Raw genomic sequence first — 23343 nt, forward strand, 5'->3', positions numbered from 1 at the left:
AGGGAAGTGCATGCACTTGACTTCTGTACATGCAAGCAACCTAGCCATACCCACAAAAGGCAACCTCAAGAAGGGTGGATTGACTGACCTTCCAAAGTCAGAGTATGCAGACATGACATAAGTCACTACAACAAGCATGGCCCCGTACCTCCCTTGATGGAAATCCTGCCAAAAACATTAAATGCATCCCTGTGGCTCCACTAAAGAAGGTGCATAAGTCACAAAAGATGTCGGAGCATTGAAAGCTTTGAGTGTTGATCACGCCATCCGGAAGTGTCGTTAGTCGGAAAAAAGTCCGGGGACTTCGGAAAGTCGGGTTCCTGAAGTGGGGAAGACAAGGAAAGAACCTTGGAACCTCAGGGTTCCGGGAAAGAGAAAGGAGAGCAGCAGGGAACTTTGGACCCTTGGGGTTCCGGAGTTCCAGGGAACTAAAAAAAGATAAGGAAAGAACTTCGGAATCTCGGGGTTTCGGAGTTCTGGGAAAGAAGGGGGGAAGCAAAGGAAGAGAACTTCGGAACCTCGGGGTTCCGGGGAACATAAGAAGAGACAAGGAAAGGAAAAGGCTAAGGAAAGGAACTTCAAAACCTCGGGGTTCCGGAGTTTCAGGAAAGAAGAAGGGAAGTAAACGAAGAGAACTTCGGAACCTCGGGGTTTCAAAGTTCCAGAGAAAGAAAGGAAGAAAGGCTAGGAGCCGGGGTTCTGGAGTTCTGGGGAAGGGAAGGAGAGGCAGCAAGGAACTTCGGAACCTCAGGGTTTTGGAGTTCTAGGAAAAGAAAAGGGCAAGGGAAAGGAACTTCGGAACCTTGGGGTTCCGGAGTTCCAGGGAATTGGAAAAAAGGGGCTAAGGGAAAGGAACTTCGGAACCTCAGGGTTCCGGAGTTTTGGGGAAGAGGGGAAAGACAACAAGGAAGGAACTTCGGAACCTTGAGGTTCCGAAGAAAGGAAGGAAGAAAGGCTAGGAGGGAACTTTGGAGTTCCGGGGAACTAAAAAAGGCTAAGGAAAGAACTTTGGAACCTCGGGGTTCCGGAGTTTTGGAGAAGAAAAACAAGAGAAGGCAAAGAGAAGGAAGAAAAGGCCAAGGGAGGAACCTCCTCCGGACAAGGCAACACCTCACACTTCATGATTCCTCTGCTTTCTCCTTGATCAACTAGGGCAGTGCTGGTCCATGGATCGTATCTCTGATCGGTTCTTACTGATGGACCAAGGATGTCATAAAATGACAACAGGTACTTTTTTGATAACCTGCATCCTATTATTCTTTTTGGATGCTCCTAATTTCCGTCTATGTAGGAGAAGATAAGCCAGCGCAGCTAAGATTTGGATGATTTGGACATGCATCTTGCTTACATAGAGCACCAAATCAAAGGTTTTGTCTCAAGGACTGCCTTTCATATGTTCCCTTCATATGCTGCCTATCATATCTTGGCAAGGATTATATCCGATCGTTAGCTTTTGTTATAGTCAATTGATCTCTTTGAGATTTTAACAGTTGTAGTTACCAAGCCACCCCTCTTTCTAATGGTTTGATTGGTAATTGTTCACCATAATATCCACTTTTTTTTTTCACATCACTTTTGACATAAAAGTAACACTATTTTATCTTTACACTTCACTGTTCTACCCTTGCAAATCCAAGCATGATGTGTGTTTTGATCTGCAGAAAACAAGCCTCCAAGAAACAGACGTTTAGTTATCTGAAAGGAAGCAATTGCTGTAAAGCATACGTTCGGTCGCTGAATGAATGATAATTATCTATAAGTTTTTAAAGGGTTCCTAAGGTTTTTGTGTTTTTTCTGTTCAACTCATTAAAAAGGTGGTTACTAAGGTTGACATTAATAAATTTATTTCTTATTGTTCTTTGATGCTAATCTTCTGATAAAATAAGTTTTCCTCAATGTTTTTATTTATTTTTCATGGATTTGTTACTGATGTGAATATGCCTCAGGGGAGCTCCTCCAAGGGAACCAATGCCTCCAGATGTTGCCGTTAGGATTCCAAGTATGGAAGAATTAGAGACCTATGCACTTAGACAATGGGAGGTTTGTGTTCTTTGGTCTCTGAGAAAGATTTTAATTTCTACTGTGTTTCTTAATTGATTTAAAAGCCCATTATAAGCACTGCTTAATTTGAACGTTTTTTTCTTTTGAAGTATTTTGGAAGCCTTTCATTTTTTATGCTCTTAAGTAGACAAAAAGATAAATACTGAAATCTGCTGTGGGGCATAATGCATTGTTATTATATTGACTCATCATTTGAATTTATTAAAATCATGAGAGTTAACTGAGTGCAGGCTGTTTTAGTTATCTTTTTTTCTCTGGGATGAAATGACTAAACATTTCAAAGTATATATATGTAATTTGAACTGAGTTATTTTATGCTGCAGAATTTTCTTTTGCAGCTGGTAAGTTCTGGCTTTGAAGAAAGCACTTCTGAGCCTTTTAGTCCTTCTATGATGAAAATTTGCCAACGTTCTGGTCTTTTGACTTTAAGGTGTATTCTCTATTTCTTGTTTGTTTGTTTCACTATTCTTAGGTGCTTGAGCTACTTAGCTCTAATTGGAAAGTAATTGGAATTGTTCATAATTTGTGGACCAATATCTTATCAGGGAAAATGAAACACCAAGATTGACAGAAAATGGTTTCCAGTTCCTGGTAAGAATGTGCAGATTTCTATGCAAGAATGGTATGGATTTGACTTATGCTTACTGAAAAAGAATGGACCATACTTATAATTTGTACAGTTCATGGTGGAATTTGAGAGATTGATTTTATTTTGTAGCGTCCACTTCTGTGACATGCCAACTTGGTTATTAACATTGCAGCTGATGGAAACAAGTTCTCAACTTTGGCAGATAATTAGAGAATATATCTCAACAGCTGAGGTAGAATGGTTGCTAGTTCTTTCTGGGATTATCTTTGATTGAGAAGATGTAGTGGCCTCTTGCTAGGTATCTTCTTTAAAGTTTTATTTTTTTATTAGCAGAAGAGGTTTAGTGTTTATCGTTGCAATTCTGTTGATGCAGGATAGAGGGTTTGATGCTGCAGATTTAATTTCTTTTCTCCTTGGACTCAGTTTTCACATTGTGGGGCAGGTGGGTTGCTATAGTATCGTTTTTTCTTCTATATCATTGTGTCAAGGTCAAGTTTTATAGCTTTCTTAAAAAGTCAAAGTTTTTGAATATTTAGCTTTGCTTGCTGGTTTATATTTATAAAAGCAACATGGCACATAAATCTTTAGGTGATCATGTAGTAGAATATATCATATTTCTCAAATACAATCATCACTATGGTATGTTTTGACAATGAAAGGGTGCCTTTGTAAGAAGGTTAATATATATATTTTATATATTCCACTTTAGAGTGGCAGCAGTCAGCAATCTTTGTGGCCTGTTGATTTATCATTATTATAGGCTTCTAGTTATCGGGAGCAAATCTTTGCAGTACTGATACTAAAAGGATTTGAAAAAATAATAATTTGGTTCTCATCTTAGAATGATTGTACTTTTACAAAGGACAATACAATGACTAGAGAGACTATCAGAACTTAGAATATTGAATAATGATTATATAGTCTTAAAGACACACAAGGATGGGGTAGTGGAAAGTGGTATCTATTTATTAAGTATTTAGGAAAATGATGTGCCAAAACATGGAATTTAATAACTAGATCCGAGTTATATATAGCAGAAGAAACCCAACTTGTGACCAGGTAGGGTAATTCATGTTTGTAGCCTTAATAATTTTGACAGCTTTCAGAGTTGAACATATCTGGCCGATTATTGAGTTAAGGAAGTACTGCCAGTAAGGATGTAGTTCCCATTGATACTATTTAGTTTGCTGCAGGCTGCAATTATATGTCAGCCATGCTATGATAAACTATTATTAATAATCGTGGACCAATGATTTGGCTCTGAATAACATAACCTTCTTAGCATACATGATCATTATGTTTCCCACTCAAAAGTACTGATATTTATTCTATAATTGAGGCTAATGTGAAGGAGATGTTACATGTCTTTTGAAAGAAGTAATGAAATAGTCTGAAATTGTATAAATTTCCACAACTCATCAAAGTAAGTCAATGAGACTCGACATATTATACAGTTTAGAGTAGAAAATTTTGTGGAAGAACCATGGTTTCTGAAAAGCAACTTGAAACAAAACCAATTTGATAACAGGAAAATAATGCATTAATAAATAGCTGCACTAAAAGAATGGTATTCTGCTGCCTTGATAATTTTCTTAGTCCTTTCCTTTTATATGGAATGCAAGCAGACAAGTGCATTGCCCTTCTGTGTGTATTTATAAATGAAGCTTTCGATTTCTCACTTATTTCTGAAATCTGAAGGATGCCTTGCTGAGTATATTTAAAGTTGAACATTGTTGCTGAGGTCAAATGTTTCTTTTACCATCTTTTTTGGTGTGTGAGACAGTTTTTAACGGTCTTGTTATCACCCCATCTTTAAGTACATTATTAGCAGTGACACTTGGGGATGTGTTCCCCGCTGCCCCCCATGTTTCCGGGATGGGGATGCCGGAACATCCAGAGACGAGGAAACGGCTAGGTGTCTTTGAGACGTGTAGGTAAAAAGTGCTTTTTCTTAAATTTAATTTTTTTGTTGCTTTTTTGTGGTTAGTTTGGGGGATTTTGACAGTGAGGAGTTCAATAGTTTTAGTGATGAGGAGTTTGCAGATGATTAGAGGCCTCCCTTCACACCTTTTGACATTTTGTACTTATTTTGATATCATGCTACTCTTTGTAATCATCTTTATGATATTTTTATGCTACTCATTGTAATCATCTTTGTGATATTTTCGATATAATAGAAATTTGAATCTCCAATTTGACAATTTCATTTGTCAAATTTTATTTAGTATTCAAGAAATCTTAGTATTTTACTATTTAGTATATGCAATTTTGCTATTTTACTAATATGCCAAAATTTCATTTGAAATGTAATTCCTATACATCTTTTCATAACTAGTTTTTCAAGTACTAGATGTATATCAGCACCGTCCCCCCCGCCACCCCCTACTGTCGTCCCTAAACTTAGGTCCTTTGTTTCCCATCCCCGAAACCCCCCCGCCAACCTCCCCACCCCTCGCCCCCATCTCCAACTGAAAGATCCCTAGCCAATTTATACGGAATTTTTCTGATTTTTGTGTTGTCGGTTGCTTACTGATTGGTGGAAGATAGTTTTCTGAGGTTTTTTGCTTGGGTTTGATACCAATGGTTGAATGAAGGTTTGATCACGAAGGAATACCAATTAAACAATACTTTTCAACTTAAAAGACTGAGATATAATTGACTGATAATAAAACTCAGAATTCTGATTTTTGGACAGCAATATAATAATTTCAGAATTAAGAAATCTATTTTACCAAGACAATAGAATTGCATACCAAGAGTCCCACGCCATGCTTGGAATGCGTTTTATTAAAGAAACTGAAGCAAAATACGATCTAAGGACACCCAAATGTTGGAAGTGGCTACAATGAGCTTTATTTGACCCAACAATAATTACCAAAAACAATTCCCGGAGAATTACTGAATTCCACGAGTAGGATTATTCCATCTACTAGCAAAATCAATAGATGGATGATAAATGTGCTCATATCACCTATTGAATTTATTGTTATACTGATGTGTAGTGCTGCTGATCTGAAATCCATGAAATCTAAACCCTCAGTAGGCTGAATCGAACAAGTATAGCAATTTGGGGGGCCGTAAATGGTATGGCTGCCTGTGGAAGTTGTACGGCTACTGCAAATGAAGGTATGGCTGCCTTCTAAAGTCCTCAACCCTCTCCAATCTGCAAATAATTATCTGAAACTGTTGAAATAAGTCTGAATTGAAGCACCATTAGGAACTCTGAATGAATCCCTCCATTCTGTGAATTGGGGTATCGTCCTATTGATGTGTGTTTTATGCACATAACATTTCAGAAAAAAATACCAAGGTAATTTACCCTCTCTTGAACAAAATCACCTCAAATGCTAAAGGTAAGATCAACTAAAATGATTCCAAGGTTTCTACATGTTAGGTCTTGACGAGTGGGTAACTCAATGGTCGATGTGAATTGCTGTGTTCACTTGGGGACTTACACAAATGTTAGGATAATTTTAATTGATCATGAAATATGTGGAATAGGTGTGCTGACAACTTAGGATTTAACAAAATGTAGTTCTGGATTTAATTCTTACTAAAAAAAGGACAAAAGGAATAGGGTTCAGGGAATCTATTCTAGGCCTAAGAATGTAGGAAATGATGAACAAGTTTAGTGGAATCAAACTAGGCAAGGTCTCACAAGCAGGTATTGACACAAGCTTAGTGCAATCGTCTAAGGTATACTCAAGGATTTTTCAGACTATCACCATCAAACGTTGACACCATCCAAGTTGATGCTTGTCAAGAGATGCATAATAGTTGAAGTTAAGCTTACTCAAATTTCCAGTTGACCACGCAAGGTGCACTTACCAGCGGCAAGAGGCTAGTGGTATGGATTAGAGATTCCACACAAATATATTCAACAAATCTTTCACTCAATCTAACAAACATGAAAACAAATTCTAATCTGAAACTCTAATCTAACTTGGAGGAATTGAGAACCATGAATGCAAAGACAACATTTGAAGAGCAAAATCACCAACAATTGAACAATGATTTAGATTCAAACAACTGCAGCATATACCTACAATCATAGTTGAAAATCTTGGACTCGCCTCGGACTCGGCAAACCAAAATTTTGGACTCGAACTTGGACTCGTGAAAGACTCGCGAAAGACTCGGCAAAAAAAAAAACCTTAGTTTTACAAAAAAAACATAAAGAAATTAATGCATTTAGAGAACATAAGTGCCATAATTGAAACATTACACATGTCATATGATCTACAAACACGCAATATTTGAAATTTCATCATTCATGGCAGCATATTCAAGTTTCAACTTTCAACTCTAAAATGTATAATGGCAGCATAAGTATATAAATGTTCACATAATTACATATAATGATATGTCCAAGTCCAACTCCAAATGTGAAAAACAACAATGTGAATGAACAAACCAAAGAGAAGACTACATCTTCCTCTTTGTATTTTTCCTAATATAGCTCAATTTTTCAGGCCTTGAGCTAGAAGTAGTAGCAGTGGGTGTTGTGGTATCTAAATGGTGAGATGATTCTTCTTCAAAGTCAAAGTCCTCATCATCATCCTCATCTTCGTCCTCATCTCCATCCTCCATTTCATCCAATCTTGCTCCTTTTGCATCTTGTGCTGCTCCTCTCTCTATTTCTGCAATTTCTTCTTCGGTAAGGAGGACATCATCACCATCATTTTGTTCATTCATGGTCCAATCACCATATGGATCAATTTCATCCAAGTCAATGGCCTCATGTGAAACACCCTCCACCTGTCTAACTCGAAGGCGAAGGTTGTACCGAACAAATACTAGATCATTGAGCCGCTTTTGTGACAATCTATTTCTCTTCTTTGTGTGAATGCTCTCAAAGACACTCCAATTTCGTTCACACCCAGAAGCACTGCATGGCTGAGACAAAACACAGATAGCTATCTTTTGAAGATTAGGCGTGCCGGCACCATAATTCTCCCACCATAAATCTACAAAAAACATTTAGAAATATTAGAATTGAGAAAAAAATGTAACAATCAAGTTTGTAGGTTTTTTCTTGCACTATTGAACTAAGTTACTAAATTTTTTACCTGGTTGTTGTTTTCCTCTCCTATCGATTGCTAGTTGTGATGAGAAGAGTCTCCCCTCTGCACTTTTGTAGATCTTGAACAATGAACATTTCCAAATTCAGAAATAGATACTAGATAGTCAAAGTGTCAAACTCAAATTCAATAATGAACATTTCCGAATTCATAAATAAAGATAGAGCAATTGCAAATGTCAAATCTCACCTCCAACTCATCAAGAACCTTGTCTCTCAACTCAGGATCAGGTGTCATCTTATCAATGCATGTAATAACACCTGCCATGACCTCCTCATCAGCCCTAAATGAATCAGAGAAGTAGAATTTCGGGTTCAAAAAGTAGGCGAAGGCATGTATCAGTTGGTGGAGTTGGTTTGTCCACATACGATCAATGATGCGCCAAAGGATTTCACATTTTCTTGTATTTCCACGATAGCAATGTGAAATGGCCTCTTTGGCCCTATCCATGGCCTCATAAATGAAACCCATTGGCATGGCCTCTCCATCCACCATACGAAGAACCCTTACCAAAGCTTTTGTCACCTAAAAAAAATAAAACAAATTTTAAATTAGTACAAAATCAACCCCTAAAAAATAAAATCAGCAAATAGACAAGATTGTATAAACTTTACTTTTGTGTTTGTTACTTACCGCAGTCAACTCCTCTCCACTTTTATTGAACCCTTCATCAAAAACAATGCTCACAATCTTCTCTGCTTCAGGTCTTTTGGAGTATGCAGACCCCAACCAAGCATCTGACACAAACATCTGCTTAAGATGAGAAATGGCACTAAGAATGCTTTGCAAAGTGATGAAGTGGCTAGCAAATCGTGTCACTCCAGGTCGCACAAGGTCCTTGCCATTTGTGTGTTTTCTCATCAAAGCAAGCACCCAAGTATGGTTGTAGATGAATTTGGTGACACTTTTTGCATCTTCAACCACCTTCTTCACCCATCCAATCTTCCCAATGTCCTCTAGCACCAAGTCCAAGCAATGTGCAGCACAAGGACTCCATGTAATCGAAGGATGCCTCTCCATAAGCATTCTACCTGCAAATACATATGCAGCTGTGTTGTCCGTGATAATTTGGACAACATTCTCAACTCCAACTTCCCGAACCACACCATCCAACAGATTACACAAAGTCTCTGCATTTTTTATTTCATTTGAGGCATCAACAGACTTTATGAATACCATTGCACCATTTGAAGCCACCAAGAAGTTGAGAAGAGTCCTATTCCGTCCATCTGCCCATCCATCAGATAAAATGCTACATCCTTTTCTCTTCCAATACCTTTTCTGATCATCAACCACACCTTGTGTATTTTGCACAACTTTCTCTAGCAATGGCCCACTGAAGTCATGACCTGTTGGGGCCTTAAACCCCTTACCCGCCACTGTACATGCATTAACAAAACTTTCCCAATACACATTGTTTGCTGCATTGAAAGATAGATTATTGTAAAACCAAAAGTTTGAAGCTGCTATCCGTGCTTGTTCATGCTTCTCTCTATTCCATACTGTACCTTCAAGTGAAGGTTGTGCACCTGGAACATTGCGTGGTACAAAAAAATTAGGGTCTGATCTAACAGGAGTGCCACTAGCCTCACCCTCATTGTCACCAAAAGATGAAAGTGACTGACGACCCCGACTGTGACCAATGGGACCCGAAGTGGACAATGTGGGATTCATTGCAGCTGCCATGGCTTCTCTTGTTTTTTGCCTGTCTTCCTTATGCATATCATTCTTAGCAAGAATGGCCTTCATCTCTCTAATAATTTCAGGAGTTGATTTGGGGCATGCCTCCACACCATATCCAGGTATTTGTGCAAGGTGGTATTTTAATCTATTGATTCCACCAGTCATCCATTTTGTGCATTCGGTGCAAGTGACCTCCCCCTTTTTGCTTCCTGCAATCCCATATTTCCAAGCTTTATCTCTTTGTCTCCCTGACCTTGGGGTTGCCCTTGGAGTTGAACTTGCCATTGCTGATTTAACATGAAAAAAAAAAAATCAGCAGGGTTTTATGGAAAATCAACAAAAAAAATGACAATGAATCATTTGGGAAAAATAGCATTCAAAAACAAGAAAAAAAAAAGAGGAAATAACTTAGGAAAGAAAATAGAAAAAAATTTGGCAGCATATCCCCTTGTTTTTCAAGATTTTTTTCAGTTTCAAAACAATGAAATGATTCAAATGAAAAAAAAAAGAAAGAGAAAAAATCCTTACCTAGATCTCTCTTGCTGATTTTTCCTTCTTCCCTCTACTCCTCCAAACCCTTCTAACCTGCTATAGCCAAAGAAAAACCAAAATGAAGTGAGAAATTAAAAAAAACCTCGGTTTTTACCCTTTATGGGCGTATTTTTCTGGGTCCGCGAGTCCCTGCGAAAGACTCGTGAGTCGGAGCAAAAGACTCGCGCGAGTCTTTGCGAAAGACTCGCGAGTCTTTCGCAGGGACTCGCCTCGCGAGTCCTAGGCGAGTCGACTCGCGGCGCCAAAGGACTCGCGAGTCCGTGGCGAGTCCGAGGCGAGTCGCCGATTTTTAAAACTATGCCTACAATTCTACAAAAACTCTCTCTTACAAATGAGAGGCTAGGAGGTATATATAGTCTCTTACAAAATGGATGGCCAAGATTGATTCAAGATCAACGGGCAAGATCATGCCAACAAAACCCTAGAATTGCCCTAATTAGGGTTTACATAAAAAATGGTGCCATCAACATATGGCCCAATAAAAAGATACCTAGTCATCAAATAGGGAATCTTCTAGAAGATTCTTCCTGCATCTCTCTCTCTCCTAGCATACTCCAAGAATCTAGCCAATACATAATCTAACTCCTCCATGGAAATGCTAGGCAAGGTATCTTATTGCAAATCAATCACGTCCAATGAATCCGAGCAAGCGTCCAAAGTGTTCTCCTAATCTGGCATGAGCTTCTGCGAACTATGAACATGAATCAACAAAGAGACCAAATCATCTATTTGACTCTTCTTCAAAGAGTCCAATTGACAAAAATACATAAGTTTCATCTTGTCTCTTAATTCGGCTAAGTGTAAACCACTAACATCACTGACATCAACACCCGATAACTCCTCAATTGAGGCAAGGATCTTCATTTGAATGTCCTGAATCAATCCTTCCATCTTCGTACAACTGAACTGGGCTTTCTCATAAGTTGATTTCTTCACGGCTAATGAACAATACCAACTAGGGAAATTGTATCTGTCTCCACTATGCACAATGTTCTCGCTGATCAACGTGGACTTGATAATCTTCTTCAAAGCTCTGAGGCGTGGAATAGTCTTCTCTTGAATAGGCCGGAATTCTTCCCAAACTCCCTCCAAATACTGGATTCTAAACATGAGCCCTGTTGTCCTATCATATGCCTGGACAAACTGAGTAAGGAAATCATCTGCCTGTTTTCTTGCACTCTCAATCCACTTTTCCACCTCCGAGAGTGTATTTCTCGTTTCCTCATAGTGTGAATGTAGTCCATGATCAATCGCAATAGGGGAAATAAGGGTTGGATTCTCACGCCTTATCCCTGCAATATACTCTCTAAGTCTGATATTCTCTTCTTTGTACTTCTCCTTCTCTTCAATTTCTCTATCTAACCTTGCGTTGATTGCCTTAAGGTTATCACCAACCTCCTGTAACTCTTGCTCTCTTGATGTATGGCCAAGGGCAACTGAAGTAATCTGGAAATCCATAGGAGTAGCAATGTCTGCTGTCACACCTCCAATCTGCCAACAAGGGTCTGAGAACAGCAAATAAATCAGGCGATATAAAGGAAAAATCTTCAAAGTTTGAAACCTCAACACAAATCGCCCTTCACCAAAATCACAATTTCCTCCAAAAATGGCAAACTTCACCAAAAATCGTGGCATGGGGGGTCTTCAATGGCAGCTAAATCAGTCTGATAACAGCAGGTAGAATGGCGGAGTTCACCCAAGGAAAAATCGCCAAAACTCAAAATCGCTGAAGTTTGGAGGAAAATCGCCACAATGGAAAAAATCGCTATCTCCCAAAATCGAAAATTTGAAGTCGATGGAGTCAATAAGCTTCAATGGCAGCAATGGAGTGGATTGCCCAGCTGGCTGGTATGGAGGAAAAATAAGTCTTCAATCAAACACCTCACTTGAATAATTGCTCCAACTATGGAGAAAATCGCCCTTGCATGGAGACACCTGGCAAACTTAATAATAAAATAATGCTGGACTCCTCCCTTTAAACTTACTTTCATCACCAATTTTCACCACACAAGCAATGCGGGATAAAACACTTGTTCTTATACTTGCTTGGGTGAAACTAATTTGCTTCTAGAAGGTTGAAAAACGTTAAATACTCATTGCAAATTATTTATTAATTATTTTTCATCTTTTAAATAATCATTGCCTTTTGTTAAAAAACAATTAAAATGAGGCTCATTTATTAAAATATTTCAATTTAAATCTAAAATGGGCCAATCATGAAAATCGATCCTAGTAAGGATTAAAAAATCCTCACAAAATCACTTCAAAAATCATCAAATATCCCCTTAGGGGAAAATCGATCCGAGTCATCAATTTTCTGCAATTTTGATGTACATCGTGCTCTTAGAACATCATTTCGGAGCTTGTGCCTTGAAAGACCTAGTTTTGCAGCATCAAAATCAATGTTTGGACTCAAAATGATCGAATGTGCACAAAATGGGGCTAGGGGGAAAATTGATGAGTGTGGAATGAAAAATTCCACTTAATATTAAGTCATCACACTTAAATAGCCCTCGGATGGAAAAACGACCTCAGTTTGGATGAAAATCCGGACTCGAATCATTAAATATGCTCTCAATGGAAAATTGATATGAGTTGGGATGAAAATCCGGACAAAAATCTTCAAAACTTGTCACAAAAGACCTGGTGGAAAATCGACCCAGTGGAATGAATGCAAACGCCATCCGCAACCTTGTCCATACCTACCTAGTGGAAAAACGTGGGTAGTCAGGATAAATCCTGACACTTAGTCAAATTTTATTGCTACCAGGGGAAAAATGACCCTAGTATGGATTCACAGTGGTGGAAAAATGGAGCAAGTATGGATTTAAGGGTAAATCCATGTCCATTCTGGATTCTGAGAGGGGAAAACCATGGGTAGTCAGGAAAATGAGGGAAAAAGCACCTCTAGTATGGAATTTTGACATTTTAACCCTTAGAATATGGATTTTACTCCGCAAAATGATATTTTCCATTCAAAATCACTTAGTAACTTCCAAACTTAATAAAACTCAACTGGACTTAGGCAAATTCGTCAGAAATTGGAGTGTAACACAAGGGAATCCATCGGAACAAATTGTGAAATCAACCTGAAAAATTCTCTAGGAGCAAGAAAACAACTCCAAAAGGTCTGAAAACAATTTTTTTTCTTAATCCTAAGCTTTGAGGATCCTCTCAAGTGTTTGCCCTTGTTGATTTCTATGTAGGACCCATGGGTTTTAATGAAATCTATGAGGCCTTTTCTGGGTCTATAAATGAGCCTTAGGGCTTCATTTTTGCGTTTCAGACTTCTTTTGGGTAGATTGTGTAAAACTACAATCACTTTGCAAACAGACCATCACGAGGATTCTGTTGATTTTATACTTTCAGATTAATAAAGAAAACTTAGAAAACAGAATTAACCTTTAACTCAGATGGTTTGATATTAGATTTAGTAAGTTTCAGATTTAGGAACAAACAGAAAAGTAACCAAAGTTGAATAAGACACTTATTACCCTGGGAAAACCTCCTAGGAGGAAAAACCGAGCTAGAAAAGATCTTCAGATCTGATTATGGATTATGAATAATATTCTGATTACAATACTTATCTCAGTTCACCCTTAGGGCTAATGGCATCTTCAATTTTCAGTAGTCTCAGATCCGGCTCTTAACCAGTTTCGGATCTGCCTTTTATTGTACCAACCAGCAACCAAGGATTTGACTTTGAATAGCAGATGGATAAAATGTATGTCTTCAGCTGATGACTGTGACCAACTTCAGAACAGCAGGTCCTTCAACTGTCAGATAGCATGATAAAGAGCACTCCCCTAACAGCAGAGATAACAATGAAGGAAGCTAATGGAGTTCGCACTTTGCTGAAGATACTCGCCTTTGAATTGATGTATTTCGCACCTCTTAATTGCAGACAGAATTCGCTGTTTTTATGCGTCCTATAAATGAATGACTTGATTCATATATATATCTTTCCCTTGGCGGTAGACCTCTAGGTCGGCTAGCAATAAACATGTTATTTATTAATTCCTTTTCCCTTTCACACGTTTCATTTGGAGAGAGGCGTATCATGATGTGTGGGTTATAGGGTCGGCCCTATTGAGGAGTGGCGTGTGAGAAGGGCCCAGCCCTAAAGGGTGCACATTACCTTTTTAAGATAAAGGGCCCAGCCCTTAAGGGCGGATTCCAATGTTGCCTTAGGCAATTGGAATCCACTCTTCACTTCACCCTAATTAAAACTAACAGATTCTTTATTGTAGATTTGAGCTATCTTGGTATTTGAAGCTTGCTGATATTGTCGCTGTACCTGGTTTTATTGCCTGAATCTGCAAATCTGCTATTTCTGTGTGGATTTTGGGTGTTTGTTCTTTCTATGTTAGTTAAGTCTCCAATCATAAGCATTGTACTTTGTTTATCTTACCCCATTTGGCACATTTTGAGATTTTTTGGAACTTTGATCAATTATTTTGCGTGAACTTATTGTTTTTAAAGTTCGTTTTTTGCAAAGTTTTTTTTTGTCAAATCTTTGGTGCCTGCTATAAATTTTTTTGGGTCCTTGGGATTATTTTGTAGTCGATTATCATATGCACTCAGTTTTGTTAGAAATAATGTTTTTAATTCCAAGGGCTTTTTGGTTTCAATTTTTATAAGGGTATGTGCTTTAGGATTTCATTCCTTAATTCTTTTATCTGAGTTATCACTGTTATGAATCATCTTTTACATGTACTTACTCTTATGAATCATCTTCCACATGTCCTCACTCTTATTTACTTGTCAAAAAATCTCATAGCTATTTGGACCTGTAATAGATTCTTGTCCTTGTGTGTCAAGGAAGTTACGATTTGCTTTTGAGATGTCTTTCATTATGATATACATTTTTCTACGTGAGATTTCTCCACTCTTTTTAAGGTGTTGGTGGACCTCCCTTTATTAACGTCCTTGTTCAGTAGAAAGAAATGAAAGAAAGAAAGAAATCATATTAATGTGCATGGATGACCAAAAGTAGATCAATGAGACTTGAGATTACAATAGAAAGTTCTAGGAAGAGAATATCATAGAAACCCAGAAAGGGGAAGCACCAAAAACAACTATACAATACCACTAGGGACCACAAACTATTTGTATTAGTCAAGAAATCAGTACAAATAACCAAGTATGGGGAATAAAATCCCCAAAGAGCATAAGCTAAGGAGCATTGGAGAGATAGGAAGGTCTCATCGAGGTGCATAGTTTGGGTCTTAATGGAAGATACTCTAATATTATTGCTAATTACTATAAAAGGACCGATACAATACCAAATAATGCCCATAGGGGAGAGTCCCTAAGGCTAGGAGGGCTCAGCTGGGGGATTTTAAGAGGAAGCAAAGAACTCTTTCTAGAACCACACTCAACTCCAAGGCTGAAGGAACTGCCATAGTTGTGAAGAAGCTCGTAATCTACATCTCTGTCCTTGTGGCTTGGACAATGGCTGAAGAGGAGTATATCTATCTTCAAAAAGAGGCTGAACTGCACTTCTGGGAAGAAGCAGAAACATGTTGCTTTGTTGAGGGGGAATGTGTTGGGGAAGAAGTTGTGAGGAACACTGTCTCACAGGTCTATCGGTGTCTATGTGTGAAGTAGTGGTATCTTAAGGCTGTTTAGAGCCCTTCATCTCTTGGATGGGCTGGAAGGAGGAGGTAATCGACTTGGGGGCTAATCTTTCTCTTTGATTTTATATTTTCGTGTTGTCTCCTATCATAGCAAGAGTAGCCTTAAAATTGCATTTTTTCAAGTTTGGACTAATCTTTTAGTTGGATTTACTGAAATATTGTTGTATGATACATATATTTTCATTAATGCAAGATAACTATTTATGTAATATTTCATCTTTGGTAGAACATTTTGTCGTACGATAGTTTAAATGTCCTTTTCATTTTTAAGTTTATGGTTGTTGGAAGATAGTCAACAGGTGGGATCCATCGAAAAATCAAGGGCATTACTATCTTATGGCGGTATATCTCTCAATTTTATTGTTGGATGCCTAAATTTGTAATTTTATATTGCTGAAATGTTGTTACAATCTTGTCTGATCAAAAGCTTAAGTTCACAAATTATCACCATCTTGGAAGACACATTTATTAATGAATATCAAAGAATCTGCAGGAGCTCCCAAATTATTGAAATCTTGATTAAGCATATTACCTTGATCTCTAGGGTGTTATCGACATAACGATAAAAGCCATTGCTTGTGTATTTCAGTATTGTTTAGGAGAATGATTTAGGTATTCTCAAAATGGAAACCTGCATATTCTGTTGGGGTTGCCATGGAATGGTCAGTGTTTTATGTTTGAAATGCTATAGATTTAATGAGCTTATGTTATTTGTACAGGCTTACAATGTAAACACACTCACAAAAATGCAACAGAAGGCAGTGGAGGAGCTTGCTGCACTCGGCATAGTACGAGTTCAGCAGGTAAAATAAATTTTTGTAGTATTCAGTTAAGTTTAATTTTTTGTTATGATATTGAGGAGAAATGTAATGTTATACACCATAATGAAATTATTTTTGTGTTTAGTGAAAATATCTTGTAGAATTCTAAGAAGGGGATTTAATTAAAGATTTATGAATTGAAGGTTATTGCTTCTAATCATTATAAAATTATCGACTGTGCATATTTTGGTTAAATATTTCAACTAACAGGGTATGAAAGAAAGGTGGTTTATTCCTACAAAGCTTGCAACAAGTCTAGCAGCAAATCTTTCAGATTCATCATCACGGAAACAAGCTGAGGTACACCACAGTTCAAAATAATGTTGAAATCATTTATTGGATTGTGAAGGATAAAAAGGTTATCAATCTCTCTAAATATTTTGATATTTAATTACCAATATGTTGCTAAATTTTGGTGTCCTTGAATAGTTATGAATTTCAACATTGGTGTGTTTTTAATGATTGTGAGGCCACAGGCTCGCTTGCCTAGAGAGAGCCACTATTTTTTCATTATTAGTTTTTCATGTTTAACGTAAAGGGTTCTACGCTAGATGTTATCCAATGTGCAACTATTCCTAAGGTAGAGAAGAGCAAAGGTTCTCTTGTTAAATCAACCTTCCCTATAACTTAGTTTTGAAAGAAATTGTGGGTGATTGTAATGACCCTTATATTATGTTCATATATATATATATATATATATATTCATTGCTTTTATTATTTCCATACACTATATATATGTTCATTGCTTTAATTATTCCCTAATATTATGTTCATATATATATATATATATTCATTGCTTTAATTATTCCCAGATAAAATTCTCCACAATTTATTATTAATATCCTTGATTATTATTAATATTCTTGTTTATTAATGTTTATTATTAATATCCTTGATTATCAATGTTTATTATTATTGACCTTGTTCTGTCCAAGGGATCGTGTCCCTTTGGAGGAGTCACGGCAAATCAATGGTGTTAAATACCATCGCTCCCCCTTCCTCCAGCATAACACACACACACGGATAGGAAGTAAAGAGGGAAACTAGAGGAAAAGAGAGTATACAGATAGGAGAAAAGAGACGTCAGCAGGTATGGTAATGGATGGTAATATGGTCTGTTGCTAATACAATTTTAACATTGTTAATTCAATCAATATTTTGGATATAACTTAATATCATTAATACAATTCAATGTAATTAATACTAATAATTTAAATTAATATGGTTATTACAATTAATACAGCTAATACAAAGTGTTCATGACAGTATAATAAATTAATACAAAGCATTCGTACAAAGTTAATTCTATCAATAATATTAATGCTGATAATAATAATACAATTGATACAACTTAAGAATGTAAAATAATATTAATACAATATTTAATAAGACATGTTTTAGATAAGGATAAGTGATTAACATAATCTAATATAACACTGCTAAACAATACATTACTAGTATAGCATGAATGATATAAGGTTGGTATTGAATATGATATAAGGAGGTTAATGGAATATATCATAATGATGTTAATAAATATCTGTTTAAACTTCTAAGGGAGAAGTGGGAGAGTTGTAAGAGGGGAACAGTGTATGAGCATCTTCCTAGATATGCCACCTCAAACTGGGACAAGATGAGCCCATAGAGGCCAAAGGAGTACAAAGGGTACGGTCTTTGGGTCTAGGGGAGATGGTTTCTAGGACACCCTTTGCAATCTCTTCATCCTTCTTATCATGGCACATTAATATAAAAAGATCAATCATAAGAGGTGAGAGGTTGATATGATGGAGGGGAACGATGTGAAGCCCTCACTAGGTACGCCACCTCATGATGATGGTTAAGGACCACATGAGGCCAGAGAGGAAAAGGTCTTGCTGTTGGGCCTAGGTTAGAGGATACTTGGGGCACCTCATCATGTCTTCCAACTCAACCTTCGTTATGGTTGAGTTTCCATGTAATTATTGATATGGGTTTATACATATCCTAACCCTAGAATTGGATGTATTTCATGAGGTATATCTGCATTGTTGTCTAATCTCATTGCGGGATTCAAAAAATATGCTAATCTCATCTTATTCTTGAGTGAAGATTATATCTCTAGCTATGTTTTGCCCTTGTTTCATTTTGGATTTGTGAATTACAGCAAAGTATAAGGTGATTCCAAAAAGGGACATTACAGTGATGATTACATTTGACAATTGGTAAATAATATCTCAAACAATCCTTTGTCATTTGCAGCACAAATAATAATAGAAAGAAACAGATATGAGAATACGTCCTATCATTAGAAAGTTAGTTCTACCTTATAAAGTGCTGTTTTGAGATGGAAGGCATCAGTTAGAATAGTGTATTATGACGTTTTACACATTGCCCCATTGCAAATGGGGACCCCCACTTCTTGCTTAGATTAGGTGTCTGTTGACATTTCTAAGTCGCTGAACTTGCGACTTCATTCGGCCAACGCAGAATAGAATGTACTCGTCGAGTATCCTATCCTCTCTTGAGATAAGGAAATCCCTAATGCTGTTTCAATTTGATCAATGGGGACGACCTCAAGGTTTCGATTGTCAGGTCTTGATTGCAGGATAGCTCAACGGTCGATGTGATTTGCTGGGAGCACAAGGGGACTTACGATTTGCAACGAGCTAGTCTGTTGCAATTCTCTGACTACGAAATAAAATCAAAAGGGAAGGGTTCAGGAAGCCTAAGGACAAGGATGATAACAACTGATGTAGTGGGTAGACAAATTTCGATAAACCAGTTCTTGTTTCGCCAAAGATACCCTCACAACTAGACAAAAACAGTGCAAGCTCCAAGGGATGAAGGATTTTCAGACTGGAGACACTCATTTTAGGCACCCAATTCTGGCGCAGCCTAAGACGAACACCTGCAGTTTAACTAAGCACAGTTTGGGTTCAGACTAACCATGCACGGTGACCTACAATCAACAGACCCCCAATGGTATGAACCAAAAATGCATCAAATACCCCTCCACACTTCACCATTAAAATCCCTACGCTCTAAAATTAACCAGCTGAAAGAAACCATGCAAACAGACTAAAACAAAGACAACAAACACCATATTTCAATGTTCCTATATTTGCTTCAGCTGCCATTACAACAATTTCTGCAACATCTCTATGCTATGCTAATCTAATCTATTGTAACTCTAAAATCCAACTGCAATTCTAACTACAAAATTCTCTAACTGTCTAACTATCTAACAAAAATCTCTAACCCTTTACAAAAGAAAGGCTTTTGCCTTTTATAGATTTTACAATTTTGAATCAAAGGCCAGGATGGACTGCATCCAAGGGTCTTGATTTGCCTTCCAGAAGCTGGCAGCCTTAACCCATGCTCATTAAACTCTCAGTCATCCATTCAACCACAATCTCAACTACCTGCCATTATTTGGCTTTAATTCGGTCAATTTGGCAGTTGGACATAACTGTCCACAAAAAATCTTGCGTGGGACCTATAGGAAGTTTTTTTCAATAGAACAGTTTTAGTTTACAGAAACTGAAATTCTGGAATTAAATCTAGCTGTGTGCTTTTCTTGAGAACAAATGCTTTGTAGTATTCGGAGTGTTCTTCGGTCTTTGGTGGTGAACTTCAGCTTGTCGTCCAACGACACACTTCCCAATGCCCGGTTCAGATCTCGTGCTCTTGCAGTGGGTTCCTACATCCTTTTTTTTTTATTGTCTTCAGTGCCTGGCCTTGATTGTGATCCTTCTTCGTTTTGCATTTCAGGTTTCTCTCCTGGTTCTCTGATGACGTCCTGTGACCTGCAAACAATCAACCTTACTTTAATAAATTAATTTGAAAAATTAAATAATTTAAATTAACAAATATTAAATTTTTTTATGACGTTCGACTTTGAGAAGCTCTTTGTGAGATGTATCTTTTTAAATGTTTTCACTTTTTCCTCTGGGAATTCAGGACTTTAGGCAAGTTGAGAGATTTGTTTTGAGGCTACTTCTTTTGAATTCATTAGGGCTTTAGGATTAAATTGTGTGAGTTCCCACTTGGTTGACCTCTTGGCAAAATTCGACTCCTTAGCCAAATTGCGAACGCCTTTGAAATACCTTTTCCTTCTACCTAGCAAAGTTCGGATTTAATAGGTGAAATTCAAGTTTATTCAAAATCACGATGCTTGCCCACTCATTTTTTCAGGCCGTAGGGGCCTTTTGCAATATTTTAGTTGAAATGCTTTTCACTTATTTTGCGATGTTAGGGTCAAGAGGGGGGAATTTTCGGGCGAAAAACCTATTTTGCAAACTTAATAATAGAAACGCCTAACTCATTTTCGTGATTTTCGGGTTGTGAATGCCTTTTGCAAAGTTTCATATCGCGATTTTCAAATGGCGCCGAGCTTGGGGTTGTATCTCTCTCCGCGAACTATTTAACCTCACGATTTCCTTATGGCGTGATTTCGACGAGTGAGGCCTCTTTTCAAACTTTCAAACTTTTCCCCTTTTCAAACTTCGGGGTTATAGAGTCTCTTGAAAACTTTATAAATCGCGATTTCCAAATGGATGCCGAACTTCGGGGTTTTAGGGGTGATTGCAAGGCTTTTTAAAACTTTATATTTCGCGCAATTAGTTGCCGAACTTCGACGTTTTTACACTTCGTGCAAACTTTATAAAAATTGCGATTTTCCTCTGTTGCATGCGAATTTCGGGATATGAGGGGGGTTTTCAAACTTAAAACATTGCGACTTCGCCTTAGTCGCCAAACTTCGGCTATTTTTCAAACTTTAAAATTTTGCAATTTACGCCTTATTGGCGAATTTCGGCAAAATAGGATGGTCTTTTCAAATTTTTACCTCGCGATCTCTAAGTTGAAAACCTCGACGTTTTGACATGGTTTGCAAACTTTTGTATTTTTTGACATTTTGCCTCTGGCCCCTGAAAATCGGCCTGGAGGGTCATTTTGTGAACTTGGCATTTTACTCTCTTTTGGAATTTTCGGCCTGGGAGCCGATTTTGAAAGTTTAAGACGTTTTTGGCTCGTGACGATGATCGCGCGACTTAGGGTTTCTCTTGTTCGGGTCGAAATGGTGATTTGGTGCGACTTAGACTATTTTGGCATTTTCGACTTATTAGCCGATTTGGCGAAGCTCTGTTTATTTCAGCCAAACAGGCTCATTTGAGCAAACCTTAACTCGACACTTTGCTACAAAATGCGTGACTTAATTGTTATTCGTTGCCTTCGATTTGCAAAGTCGGGACTTTGGCAAATGAGAGGAAATTGCGACTTATGCTTCGGGATCTCATTAACACTGGAAATGGTTCGGGAGACTCAGACATTTAGGAGAAAGTACATGATTCCATGTTTGATCTCATCGGGACTCTACTGAGCCCAGGGTATTCAACTTTCACACTGGGCATTCACCTTCTCCCTTCAACGCAAAGCAATAGGCAAAACAAAGGGGGGGGGGGGGGTCCCTGTCCAAGACGGGGATGGGTGTGCAATACGCACAACAGTTGTGCAAAGGTTAATGACTAAAGGTTAAGAAAATTTAAATGATCAATCAACTATCTAGGGAAAAGGTTTGAGGCGATGAAGTGGTAGAAATCAACCCAAAAGGAGAATTTCGCTCCTCACCCTTCCAAAGGGTCCAGAGCGAAATTCCCTATAGGTCCTGTCCTTGGCCTAGGTTTAGAGCGAAATCCTCAGTTTGACCGCCTATCTTGCCTAAAATGATGAAAACGACCTTGTTTTGAGCTAAAAGGATGGCAGATGGATTTGATTATTGTGAGGAGAAGTGAGTTTGATCAAGCTTGAAGGCAAAGAGAAGCAATGGAGTGTGAAATCAACCTTAATCAAGAATTTTGCTCCTGACCCTTCCAAAGGGTCCAGAGCGAAATTCCAAGAAGACACCCATTTGGACCAGGATCTTAGTTCCTTGGGAGTATTTGGAAGTAAATCAACATGTTTTGCCTTGCAAAGAAGATTGGAGTTGAAAAGATGAAGAGTCAAGCCTAAAACTTGAATTTCGCTCCTGACCCTTCCAAAGGGTCTAGAGCAAAATTCCCCAAAACCTCTCTTTTCTCTCAATTTTATGCCAAGACAAGTGTGGGTCAGGGTGAATTAGGATTGGAGATGTCCTTAGGCATGACTTTGAGTTGCTAGTAATCAACAAATTTGAAGGAATTGAGCAAAAGTCAAGGATTTCGCTCTTGACCCTTCCTAAGGGTCCAGAGCGAAATTCCTAAGATCACCTATTTCCCTTGCAAATCAAGTCAAACTTTTGGTTTTTATGGCTTAGGGAAGAATGGAGCAATGTTTCCTTGACGTTTGAGGTGAGTTGAAGTGGAAGAATGAAGGAATGAACTCAAGAGAAAGGATTTTGCTCCTGACCCTTCCAAAGGGTCCAGAGTGAAAATCCTAAAACCTATTCTATCTTCCAACAGTTGTGCCAAGCCAAGCCTAGACCAAGGTGAGAGAAGCTGGGAGATGCCCCTAAGATTGATGGATTTTGGCCACAAAGTGATCAGAATTTGAGCCAAGAATGCAAATTTCGCTCCTGACCCTTCCAAAGGGTCCAGAGCGAAATCCTAAATAGGTCCTGTCCTTGGCCATGATTTTTAGTGAAATTCTCCTTTCTAGCCATTTTGAAGGTCAAGCAAGTTTTGTCATGTTGAGAGAGGGATTCAAAAATGGAAGTCCAGGTATGAAAAGTGAAAAGAGTAGAATTAGGTGAAGGAAAACAAGCAAGTCAAGAGTTTCGCTCCTGACCCTTCCAAAGGGTCTAGAGCAAAATTCTCAATTTCACCTAATTTGCTCATGATGAAGGTCAAGGTATGGATTCCTAAGCCTAGGTGGAGAGAAGACTAGTGTATGCTTGCCTTGGGAGGCATTTTGGAGTGGACAAATGATAGAACTTGAGCTAGAACAAGAATTTCGCTCCTGAC

The 23343-nt window shown here is 38.0% G+C and overlaps 2 protein-coding genes across 7 annotated transcripts in view; one reads left to right on the top strand and one right to left on the bottom strand.

The window, feature by feature from the left end:
- Positions 1–23343, top strand: part of LOC131072250 (general transcription and DNA repair factor IIH subunit TFB2) — a 167583-nt gene that overhangs the window by 67685 nt on the left and 76555 nt on the right. For all 6 annotated transcript variants that reach the window (XM_058008368.2, XM_058008371.2, XM_058008369.2 and 3 more), the window contains 7 exons: positions 1947–2040; positions 2385–2491; positions 2607–2652; positions 2823–2882; positions 3024–3092; positions 16325–16408; positions 16637–16726. In XM_058008368.2, coding sequence (XP_057864351.1) covers positions 1947–2040; positions 2385–2491; positions 2607–2652; positions 2823–2882; positions 3024–3092; positions 16325–16408; positions 16637–16726 — 550 coding nt within the window. The remainder of the gene's footprint in view (positions 1–1946; positions 2041–2384; positions 2492–2606; positions 2653–2822; positions 2883–3023; positions 3093–16324; positions 16409–16636; positions 16727–23343) is intronic.
- On the bottom strand, positions 6821–8176 carry LOC131859582 (uncharacterized). The gene is made up of 2 exons (XM_059213510.1): positions 7921–8176; positions 6821–7792 (listed from the first exon to the last, which is right to left on the bottom strand). The coding sequence occupies exon 2, from the start codon at positions 7628–7630 to the stop codon at positions 7076–7078; it is 555 nt and encodes a 184-aa protein (XP_059069493.1). The 5' UTR covers positions 7631–7792; positions 7921–8176; the 3' UTR covers positions 6821–7075.

The sequence above is a fragment of the Cryptomeria japonica genome, chromosome 10 (genome assembly GCF_030272615.1).
Source record: "Cryptomeria japonica chromosome 10, Sugi_1.0, whole genome shotgun sequence".
NCBI classification, from domain to species: domain Eukaryota; kingdom Viridiplantae; phylum Streptophyta; class Pinopsida; order Cupressales; family Cupressaceae; genus Cryptomeria; species Cryptomeria japonica.

Excerpts from the sequence above, each read along its gene's own strand:
- LOC131859582 (XM_059213510.1), bottom strand. The coding sequence starts at position 7,630 with ATGTTTTTTGTAGATTTATGGTGGGAGAATTATGGTGCCGGCACGCCT.